General features: G+C 40.0%; 1 protein-coding gene across 1 annotated transcript in view; it reads right to left on the reverse strand.

Annotated features, from left to right (window-relative positions):
* Positions 1–1416: 1416 nt before the first annotated feature.
* The window catches only part of TTLL12 (tubulin tyrosine ligase like 12), a 30353-nt gene continuing 19337 nt past the window's right edge, over positions 1417–12432 (reverse strand). Inside the window, exons 7-14 of the mRNA XM_072875898.1 lie at positions 10267–10383; positions 9963–10157; positions 8229–8340; positions 7241–7392; positions 7074–7155; positions 6277–6345; positions 3913–4051; positions 1417–1939 (exon numbers count right to left, since the gene is read on the reverse strand). Coding sequence (XP_072731999.1) covers positions 1788–1939; positions 3913–4051; positions 6277–6345; positions 7074–7155; positions 7241–7392; positions 8229–8340; positions 9963–10157; positions 10267–10383 — 1018 coding nt within the window. The 3' untranslated portion in view covers positions 1417–1787. The remainder of the gene's footprint in view (positions 1940–3912; positions 4052–6276; positions 6346–7073; positions 7156–7240; positions 7393–8228; positions 8341–9962; positions 10158–10266; positions 10384–12432) is intronic.

Below are 12432 nucleotides of genomic sequence, written 5' to 3' on the forward strand. Positions count from 1 at the left end.
CTTAGAAATAGAAACAAGGGTTTCTCCTCTTCAGGGTTATGGTAGCTGAAATAATATCTGGCTTGCTTAGTTCTACCAGTTGCTTCCTATAAGATAAAAACATCTCTTTTGTTTAAGAGCACAATAGACTATTTCTGCCCACAGCTTGTGGTCCCACTGCACAAATCTCACTACATTTTTTACAGTCATTCTTCTGGGTTGCGAAGTGCGACATCACTTTTCCCTTTGTGATGACAGAAACCTTCCCCTTTACTCCAGATCCACAGGCACTTTGTTACATGTTTTCAGGTACTTTGAAGGCAGAAAGTGCCTTTTGCTCTCCTACAAGTGACAAATACACCTGCTGAGCAGCACTGCATGTCCCCTTATGTCCAGTCTCAAGCACCATTACTATATTCTACGTCACAGACAAAATTTTTCCCTGCATCGGAAGCAGTCATGCCATCCATGTTAAGCACTTCACCATGTTTCTTTAATCATGTTCAAGCAAGGACTACAAAAAAGTTCTGACTCGTGAACAGGAGACCGATAGGGCTGTCAGCACCACTTCTGGCTGTGCAACCCAGCTCTCCCTTCTGCCCCACCTGCGCAGTGACTGAATTTTCGTAAGACTTACATTGTTTATTTCTCCAGCCTATGTTCCAGTCAGTGGAAAGAAGTAGGTTTCTGCAGACCAGCCTGAAATAGCCTAAAATATCCCTCTCCCTTCCTGATCAGGAAGGATAACATGCTGCATATTTGCAAAGCTTGAAGCAAGGTTTAGAACATTTATACAATTTTATAACTACTTTGCTCTCAAACAGATCGATTGCTGCAACTAGCTTAAAAAAATACTACCTACATAATATATAATTCATGACAGATAGCAGAATTTTTGCAACTTGTATGTACATACAAAGCAACGTAAATACAGCTGAAGATTGCTAAACTTCAGCCGGTTACCCTGATTTGAAGAGGGAGGAGAGATTAGGAATGATTAATTTCAAACTGACACCCCATTCCCAAATACCTCTATCTTAGCCCCTGAACTTTGAAGCCCAAAGACTGCCTGGGCTTCTAGCAGAGTTTCCCAGATCCCTTTCATTCCTTTGGGCTTCTTCTGCATTCCTGTGCATTCCTGCAATGTCCTGCAATCCTCTAGACATTGCATCCTTCTCACTTCCCACCTGACCACTTCTCACAAATCTACTTTCAGGGGCAGGCTAAGGACAACAGCCAGCAGTACAGGCTTCCTAAATGATGTGGGTTTTGTTTGCCTGTTTTTAAATAAGGAAAATGGGAAGAGCCATCAAATCTTTCATCTCATTACCCTAGTAGTTCATTGCACTGAAATACCGTATTATTTTCCCATCAGAACATTTTACATCTTTGTATAACAGAGGAATAGATAAGCAAGAGATACAAACTCCAGCATGATTCAGTAAATTATAGTTTTAATGTTGACATGAGGAACTTGTACAATGTTTCCCAGCAAGCAAGCAATCAGGCTACCTGAGAAACAAGTCAATTGCTCCAGTTACTGTCCTATTTTGAGGTCTCCCATATTCAATAAACAAGATACCTGGTCAACACAAAGCGATGATTTATAGAACTAAGCAAGACAAGGAAAATTCAGACAAAATTATTATCAATACAGATATGGTATATGCATATTCTTCTGATATGACACTTCTTCCCGGGTTACCAGTATAGGAAAATAGTTGCATCAGCAGCTCATAGAACTGAAATATAAATCTTGCTGTTAAGCATATCTGGGAAGGAAATTAATAGAGTCAAGCCTTCTGTGGCTAGACAATGCATGTCACATGGCAGCCGTCCGTTTCATCCAGAAATAGGGTGCTGAAGACATCATTAAAAAAGGTAGGGTGGTATTTGCAGGCTCTATCACAGTCAGGATTAAAGTTCACCTCCAGGATCTGAGGCTGCATAATTCTTTTCCCTGTAAAGGGGAACACAAACATTGCTTCTTAATACAAGCTCTACAGAGATCCTGAATCACTACCTGTCTTTAAGCCAGACATTATAGAAAATGATTGGAAAAAGTAATCTTTTATGACCCAAGCTGGCAAGCCAGTAAGGTGTTTTTATTTCTGTGCGTTTGGGATTTTTTTGGAGGGATAGAGGTCTGTTCTACCATCATTATCCAGAGGACAATTATCCAACAGATTCTGCAATCACTGTGCTAATCCAATGCCTCATTTAGAATGAGAATTTGCAGCAATTTAATAGGATCTCCCCGATACACCTGTCTTGCTTGACAGTCTGAAACATATTCCACAAAACTCTGCTTCTCCTTTCACATTTCAGTACAAACCTTCCTTTCTTAAAGCTCTTAGATATCTACCTTTCTAGTTCTAGCAGTCCTGTTCCTTTACACTCCAGCCACTCCCACCTGCCACTTCATCTCACTCCTAGAAGGAGTCAGAAAGTTTAATTTTCTCTTAAAAACTTAATCAGTACAGTTCAGAGTTCATAATTGTATTCTTTTGCATTATTTTGCATTTCTTTTGCATTCTGTGCAAAAACAAATAAAGGATTTTATTTCCTGTCTGGTGTTGAGATCGTAAGTGAGGGTGCAAGCTTCTGCTGCATAGGTAAACCACACCCTGCTCTGCACAGAAGCAACTAACCTATTTGTCCATAGGCTGCCTACAGCATCACAGCCATGACTTTGGCATCCACACCCCCATCTTCAAAAGGCTAGGGACCTACACAGTTCAGCCAGGGCTGTAATCTGAGGTTGGTCCTTTTACTACAATAGTTTTCCTCGAGCTAGTAATAATAGTGAGTTGGTTTGCTTCTTCCATTCAAGACAGCTCTGGGACAGCTGAAAGAGCATTCAACACAGACGTAGCAGACCAAAATTCAACCCCTTGCTCCACTTGATCTGAACAGGAAAGGCTCAATTGTACACCTCCTGTTTCTCAATCATTTCACTCCATGGAAGTGATTCAATATTTACAGAATCAGCCACTGCGGGACTGGGCTAGGGACACCCACCCAACATCTAATCACTCCTCCAGCAAACCTGGGCACAAGCAGTGAATTTTTCCTGTGTGCCAGGGACCACAATGTCACAAGAAAAGAGTACACTCAGTTCTGTTTAATACTCCCCCGGCAGTCCTTTTTGCGTTGGTGCCTCTGCTACTTTTCTACCTACAAGAAACATGTGTCTGGGTTGGGCACGCTTACAGAACATTTTTGAGCCTCCTGGTAAGAATTCACCCTGTTTGGCAAATTTTACTACCAGTCCTCCACAACTAGCTGGAAGAAAAGCTCCAGGTAGTTAGCCATGCTGTGGCACTAACATGAAGCAGCTTCACATACATGTTCTTGCAGAGACTTGGCAACAACTGAGTGACAGTCCTGAGGACATCAATAGCACTGAAATGGTCAATGTGGTCCCTTCCCTGCTTTAATAAGTAACTGTGCATTGAAGACACTGGGCCAAGCCTGGAAGCCACTGACAGTAAGATGTCTCTAAGGTTTTCATAAGGAGACACATATTTCAGACATTCCTCTCACCATAAAGGGGAAAACTTGCTGCTGTCAGAGTGACTAGATTGCTGTACAGTTGAGGTTTTTTTGTGTGTGGTTTTTGTTTGGGTGTTGGTGTTTTGTTTTGTTTTTTTTTTTTTTTTAAAAAACAGAGAATGGCAGTAGCAGGGGCACAAGGGAAGCAAGGACTCAGCCAAGCACAGTTAACAGCTCCCTCATCATTACTGTTAACCCGCATGGCAGACGCTAACCCCAAAGATCTGCAACTCCAGATATGTTTTGATGTCAGTGGGAGGCACAGAGCACACAGCTCACACTGCTTGAAAAACAGTAAGAGTTCAGACAGAAGAAATAAATTTCTGAAAAGGTCCACAAATATAAAGAATCCAACATTCAAAGAAAAGAGCTTCTCACCATCTCTGCTGGTGTCCCATTTAAGCATCAAGTCAATGGCGTATATTGCTCTTGATGACGGATAATCACAGATGCCAAGAGGTGCAGGTTTAGCTGAAGCAACTTGGAACAATTCAGCAAATGCCTTAAAAATATTTGCCTAATAACAGAAAAAGGTCTTTAAATGAGAAGTGAGGTTCCATAAAAGCAATAAACATGTTTTTAATCACTTCATTCATACAGCTTTTTAAAGAGTTTGTATAAATTACACTAGCCAACAGATGAAAGTCTGCACAGTATTAGCTTCAAAATGTGTACTTAGACCTAAAGACAACACAGTGAAAGCACCAAGCACCCAGCAATATCCATGGACTTTTCTGGGGAAAAAATCAGTACTATGGAAATCCTGAAAATAGGGCATTTAATATTAGAATTAACCCCCTTCTCAGGCATTATGTACAGTATTGCACTTACGCGTAGAGGAGGGGAAAAAGGAAACCCAGGAGAGTTCTGTGAACAGCAGCAGTACAACTGTGAAGTTCTGACTTTTTCCTGCCTATTAAATTGTATTCTAGCTTCGTTTTGTTTTGTTCTGCAATGAAAAATCTTCTACCCACTTACACCCCTCTAAAAAGGGTGGTGGGGACACAGAGATTTTAAGAACATACTACATCGGTATTTTGAGAAACAATCAGATATCCAATGTGAAAGTGAAATGAAACAGAAAACATACAGGTGTGAATTTTAGCATTGAGTTTATACTGCAGTGAACCATTCCTTCTGCAAATGAAAAGATGGTGTAATACTTCCTATTCTGCACACAGTACTACTTTGGGTAACCTACAGTACGTATTTTGACATCTCTCTTTTCACCCCTTGTAGTCTCTTCCAGACTATTTTAAACCTAATGCTGCAAAACTTATCATACTCTTGAGTCTTGATTGGATATGAGATTCTAGTTAAAACTGATGCAAATTAATTTATGGAAATCAACCCACAGTTGAGTAACTTATTCACTTTTGAAAGCATATGCGCATATAAATGCTCAGCTACCATTCGTTCTGCATCTTCTAGCTCCTGATAAATATGGAAGAATGCAACAATTCAGTTTTGTGCATGCTTCTGAACCATCTCTTCACATTCAGCTTTTTCTTTCAAGCGTGAATCACAGGCAAAAATCCATGAGAAGGCCCCCATTCGCCTTCTTGCATGTTTTATGGAACTATAGTATTTGGAGCTTCCTCTTCGCAGATGAAAGATGCCCTAGTATTAGGGAACCATCTGTTTTATTGTGAAAAGTCATTAATGCAATGACCAGGGACAGGGCTCTTGCCAGCTTGCTAACACAGAGAAGATGGGCCAGCAGCTGGAAATTCTGCATTGCAGTCTCAAAGGCAAGATTTAATTTAACAAACAGGGGTTCTAACTTACTAGCTCAGAGATATTACGTTGGTGGAGGAGGGGTCTTTAAGAAAAGAGAGAACACCAGCCTAACTTGTTTTATTTTAAATATGCCACAGTATACAAGTGCAGCCTCTGCACTATCCAATCTGGCAATGTAACCCTCCAAGCACAGTACCCCTAGAGCAGGGGCAGTGCTTATTTCTGTCGGCCACCTGGGCACATCCTTATGTTGTGAGCGACTTCCAGTGCACTACACAGCAAGCTAACCTGAAAGTGTACAGGGAGATCTTTAGACTGACAGCTCTGCTTAAAATAGATAAATCAAAACCTGTGATGCCATTTCACTAAGATTACTATATACTGTAATTTCCTATTTACTTTAGTCTCCTACTTGTTCTGACAGCTCATTATCTTGTGAAGCTGTTTGGAACAAAGGAAGCAAGAGCTAGAATACTTCAGTGGTTCAACTTTTCAGAATCAGAGTTAATATTCTACTGAAGAGGAGGGAAGGCTTTGAAAACAACTTCCACAGTCATATGAGCAACATCTGTAGCAATTAGCACAGTTATACTCTGGACTTCCCTGCCTTTTTGCATGAAAAAGGAAGTCTTCACAACCATGGGCTTAGATTATTGGCCACCTTCTGCAAAAAAGATGGAATCTACAAGAAAAAAGATCCTTCTCCCAGGATCCTGAGAGTAGTCAGGACTGGCTTTATTACTAAGTCCAATATAAAGAATTCTCATAGTGTAATCGTGAAATAAAATTCTCAAATGTTGACAACAAAATGTTTGAGGCGAAATTAGAAGCATTTATTAACTTACTGTAAAGGTTAACATTTGCTGTCTTTTGTGGATCTGATACACATGAAGTACGTCTTATGAATAAAAAAATACCCAACACCACTTTTGGAAAAGCTAGTTGGCTAAGTAAAAAAAGATTCATGAACATTTACACGAGAAAGATGAATTGCTGACTTACTTGTACCATTGTCCAAGGATATTCAGGATATTGCTTTTCAAACAATGGAATAAATTCTTCACAGTGTACCTAAAACAGTTTACCAACATCAAAGACTGAGCAACCAGACAACAAGAGAATGGAACATCAAATATTTTTTTCCATTCATACAAACCCAGGTAGAGAACTAGGGAATTACACGGTTCCTCAATACCTTCTTCATTGTAAAAGATGACACTGAAGTCTTCGACAATGATTAACTGCCATTTTAATAATTCTTTTACTGATCTCTATCACATTGATTATATTATATATATGATAATACAAAACTACATCCTGAATATAACCTATGTATATAATCGCGGCAGGCGTATTGTATTACACGCGGCGTAGTATACGCAGCGTAGTATATCATATATGACACAAACTATATATTATATATCATATTACATATATTACCTATTATATAATATATAAATATAATATATAGTTTATGAAATTATGACACACAATATACACACCACACACAATATACACACCACACACAATATACACACCACACACAATATACACACCACACAATATACACAGGTTATATTCAGGATGTAGTTTTGTATTATCTTATATAATCACAGATGATTCCCAGTCCAGAGGGGGACAAACCTAGGAAAATATTTGCTTAGGGCACTTTCACCACACTGACTGCTTGTTTAAGTGGATGTGAAATAGGTTATCTGGCAACAGTCATAAAGGAGGCACTGGAAGATTTTCTAACAACAGAAAGGCAAGTGACTGTTTTGGACTGTTTGTTTGCTTACCTGTTTTAATGTTACACCGGGAGCATAATTCATGACTGTGAAATGCTTCTCATAGTCATCCAAGTCATCGAGTGAAAATGCCCTAAGGAATAAAACAATTCCTTAAGTTTCCAAGGTATCAGATTTAATTCTAAGCCCCTCCACACTAATGAGGAGAATGTAATTACCGATTTGAAAAGCGCAGCCAGAATACATCGTAGACATACAGCTCGAGTGGTTTTATGGATCGCAGCAATACAACGTAACGGATGTCAAACTTAACCATCCCCACATCTTCTCGGTGAAACAAGACTGGATTCTCAATATATTTGCACACTACCTACAACATAGCAAAAACACAGTAAATATAATTCAACTGAAATGAAAACAAAGTGTCATTGGATCTCGATGATTTAAGGTATCCTTGTATGCATTTCAGCTTTTCTTCAGAAATGTGCATGAATACACAATGTTGTTACGCGAATAGGTACCTTTTATCAAACTCTTTGACATCAGGGTGGGGAAAGTGGGAGGCCAGAACGTACTCATTTAAAAAAAAAAAATCACAAAATTAATTTTGTTTATAACTTCAGTGACCTTGTTGTTTTGGATTAGAAACGTGAAGCAATTCTTTGTGCACTTCTGCATTCCAGAAAATAGATGCAGTCCCCACACCAACAGAAATAAAGCTGAAGCGACATGCTGACATATGACCACATATTGCAGATTCCCTATAAAATGCTCCATGATTCCTCTATTGTTGGCAAAGACGGTACTTTGTGCCACTAAGCAGAGCTATGGATCAGCAATAATGATCAACCAGGGGACAGAAGCAATAATGTTCCAAGATTTATGACCAACGCTAACTATAGCTAATGTGTGTTCATCTGCCAGTCTGAGGATTAATGTTAAAGCAGCACCACACTGGAGTATTCATTACTGTCAGAGCGAGTTTTATTTTTTAAATAAGAAAACACCAGGCTCTTTGAATTCATCACTGTAACAAATGGAGTGACCAATTCGAATCAATTCTGAATTGATTGAAACTGTATGCTTATGGCCAGCATATGAATTTTGAAGAAAATAAGTTTCCTTCTTTGCATTTTTAGACCTCCTCCTATGAAGCATTTTTTTCAGCTCTACCTTTAAATCACATTCAAAACCATGCTCTCTAACCTTTGGGCTGCTTTCCCTGTGCCTGATGATATTGTTAAGGCTGTTGGTGATGTGGGTATCCAGGCTTCTGGCCAAGTTCCATGGTTTGCATATCCAGTGATTGTCTTCTCCTCTGAGAAAGAGAGAAAGAGAGAGAGAGAGAGAGAGAGAGAAGCCAACACCTGTAAGTATCCACCTCATTCATCTGTCTGAACATCCACTTGAACTGATCTATGTACTCCCCTGAATAAATAAGTTAAAGCTGTGGACTACGGTGCAAGAGCTAAGGACTTTTGACTGACAGCTGGGAGCGGTAAGCCTTAGGCGTAAAGGGGAGAAAAGGCAGCGATAGCTTTCACTGATCTTTTCATGAGTTAGGGCCTAGCATGCTCTTACTGTTTACTTCCTTCTTCTGCATCTGACTCCTTCAAAAGGGGAAAACAACCCATCAACAGGGCAGCAGCATCATGAACGCACACAGGTCATGGTGCAGAAATTCTGCCAGGAGTCCGAGAACATTCTGGAAAGGTATTGTGCAATTCTAAGTTGATTCCCTAATAACACTTCCAGATCACTCACATTAAACAACACCATAACTTGTCTCTTTGGGAAGAAGTCATGCAATATCTCAACAGTTCATATTGCAAGAAAATGAAAGCACACCACCATCTTCTTACTTTCTAGTAACTAGTCACCTCAAGGGGCAAAATTATTTGAAATATCTTTGAGGAAAACAGGCAACATGCTGGTCTTCCAATGCATCTTTCTGAGTAAGGGCAGGGTGACACTTGATGGCTTCCATTCCTCAATCTATTAAAGCATCCTGATAAACTTCTTGGGCTTCATGATAAACAGCATAAACTGAGCTGAAGTTAGTGGTGTTAAGAGGGTCTGTTTTGTTTGTTTATTTGAAACTTCCTTCAATCCCCTCCTTCTCATTCCCTACATACGCATTGCATTTATGGTCAATCCTTGGTATTAAAAAGGAATTAAACCACCAAACACTAGGGATACATGGAAGGAGCGCTCTCTTCTGGTCATGCCAGTCAATAACAGACTACATAGAGCAAAGAACGGCCAAATGAAACGCCTGGCAGGTGGCACCATAAGCAAGCGTCACCAAAGCAGCAACGTTTCAACCTGAATACTCCACGCCAGGCATAAGAGGTTACTCCACTAGCAGTACCTAATGCGCTCTTTCTTTCTTACCAAAAGAAAAACTTAGTTTCCATCCACTCCAAGGCAGCTGCACCAGCAGAAAGAGTGTGGATTTAAAACCCGAAAGCTCCACAACTGCTTTAGGCTAACACTAAAACTCGATTTTACTTTCACAACCTTACAGAACCCAAGTACTTTAACTCTAAACATATTCTACTCTGGCTTAAGTGCAAGAACAACTGCTACTGGTCCCCTGGAAAAGACCCCAACATTTGTTGCAAGCACATTTTGATCGTTTGTATATCTGTCAAATACAAGAGGTAAGACCTTGACTAGACAAAAAGCAACAGCTTCAAATCCGTATTCAAATCATGGTGAAGTTTCTCTGTTTCAAAATGCATTGCTTAACTATTCTTACATTAAAGAAAATACCTAAAAAGCTCACACTTCCCAGGTAAAATTCACTTGAACATAAACGCAGCAAGAGCAAACTCATGGTGGCTTAACAGCTGCCAACCCTAAAATGCAGGCTACTGGTCTTTGAGGAAAGCGGGATCAAGAAAGCACAAAATGTAAGGAAGCAGAAACACGAGCCACCTTCTGTCGCGTTGCTGAAAGTAGCTGATAAACTGAGGCAATTCTGTTTGGAGGTTAAAAGTACGAGGCAACCATCTCGGCCCGTCTGGTCCTCCAGCTCGTCTAGAGATGGATGCCAGGCAGTCTTTGACAGTCAGGAGGTTCTCGCATGGGAACTGATTCAGCATTACCTCAGGCCTTTCCTCACTTAGCTTCCTACAAAACAGAGAAGTTGTTGGGTGAAGGAGGAAGGTTGGGGAGGCCTTTGGGAACATGGTTTTTATAGCAACAAAAGAATTTGTATTATCAGGGGAACAATTGCAACCTATAATCTTTGAAGTGTGAGAAGTTGTAGAGGATGTCTGCTTCTCCCTCGTTGTCTGTGAATACAAAACGGGGATGTGTCAGGTTGTTGAGGACTTGCTGAATGTCTGTGAAAACCCTAAAAGAAGAAAGAGGCATATGAAGAAAAATGTGAGTTTGGTTTCTGAAACTGATCAACTCTTGCTTGAACAGAAAAAAAGTTCTAAGCTTGGCTTCCTACAAGAATTACGCTTTAGCAATACACACTGTGACAATCTCTTAACCCACAGAAATGTTTTAAATTGCAGTGGGACAGATTAAAAAAAATTGTATTTTGAGACAGAAATCTCAACGATAGTTTAGCTCCTACAACTTTCACAAAAATAACAATCCAGAAGACAGTGACTAAGTCCCCAACAGAGAAGCACTAACATGAATTCACTATTCTACATGAAAAGTCCCTGAGAGAGACCTTGTAAATGCCTTTGTTGCTGGAAGACCCCTAAAAATCAACCTGCTGTCATTCACAAGACAGACTTTCATAGGAAGTCTTGTCTGTTTAACTCAGTAGCTTCAGAAGACTATTTTCAGAACTTCACACAGAGACATTTCCAAACAATCAAAACATATGAAAGCATGTACATTATGTATGTGCAGGAAGTACACATAACTTCGAGGTTTAATACAAATTCCCTCCCAGCCCCTTTAAAACTACCACACCAAAACCAAACCTGACACACATTACAGAACATAACCAAGAATGAGGCAAGATGTTGCATATCTTAGGAAATTTTCCTCTCAAAAAAACCCAGTGACTTGGCTATCTGACATGCTAAAATAAGCAGATAGCAATATAGGTTATTTTGATGATTTTACAGCTTAAAGTGAGGTCACTTAATTCAGAATTCAGCATGATGACTCAAAAAGCAAGACTGACATAGAAAACCATTCTCGTGGTAAGGGAACATTTAAACAGACTATGCAACCACTAATTTTTTCCATGAGAAACCACTATATTCTTCTTCCTCTCCAGACCTATTCTTATCAGTTGTGTAACTTTCCTCTCCTTCTCTGCTAATAACAAATTGGAAGATATATTCCCCTGAGAGAGACTTCTCTGCAATAACAAACTGTAAAAATAGCCCAGTCACAGGGGGAAATAGATTCTTTAAAAAGAAAAGTATGTAAGATGTTTTGCATAGCTCCATGTGTAACATACTACAATGGTTATACTATTTATGCTGGAGCCTAAGACTAAGGGAGCTGACTTCACTGTAGATGGAGAGTCAGCCTGGCATCCCTGTTGAAAGTAGTCACCATCTTTCCCCACTGTCACAACAGAGCGAAGTTAGTATCTTCATACAGCCCCACAACACTTCGTTCTGCAATATGTGGCTTGGCTTATCCTTGTAAGTCTGCACACTAGGGGAAAGTACAATACCAAATTTGATACAGGACCCAGTACGAGTTCCATCAAATCCATTTCATATACAAGCTACCCAAATGTCCACTGGTTTGGAGCATCTTTTAGTCCTTGTGGAAGCAAAAGGGAATCAAAGTGGTGACCTGAAGATAAAAAGGCCTTATAATGCTGTAACAAAGTCTTGAAGCATCCAACACCCCCACACAGATACACACGCAAGAGCACATGCAACACAAGAACTACTAGAATTTAAGTTGCTCATACAACTTGCTCAGTCCCTCCCAAACACACCCTACAAGTTATCATCCCACAGACACCACTCTGGATTCAAGCCTAGCTGGACCCAAACCTAGCTAACAGATCTTAGTAGTAAGAGGACCATCAGATCTACACAATGGGCCTATTCTGCTTGTTAAATCCACTCAAATAGGAGCAGCAATAGGTTCCCCCCCCCCCCCCCTTCTTGTGATTAAGCCCCTTTAGCATGGTATGGAAATATTTTGCCAACACATTGCACAATTTTTTGTGGCAGAGTGCTGGAATGCTGGCCTTCAGGATTGCCAGCTTCCACTCCAGGCTATGTAAGCGGTGCCTGGTTTCCAGCTCAGGAAAAAGGGTAAAAGTATAGAGTTTGGTACACTCATTCTGAAAAGCAATGTGGTTGGATAAAACTTGTATAAAGTTATGCATTTGGAGTACAGCCATGGTTAGAGTTGGGCTAAGGCTGTACAATCATTTGGTTAGTTATCTGCAAAAACAGTCCAG

Source organism: Ciconia boyciana, chromosome 1, assembly GCF_034638445.1.
Source record: "Ciconia boyciana chromosome 1, ASM3463844v1, whole genome shotgun sequence".
Classification (NCBI taxonomy): Eukaryota; Metazoa; Chordata; class Aves; order Ciconiiformes; family Ciconiidae; genus Ciconia; species Ciconia boyciana.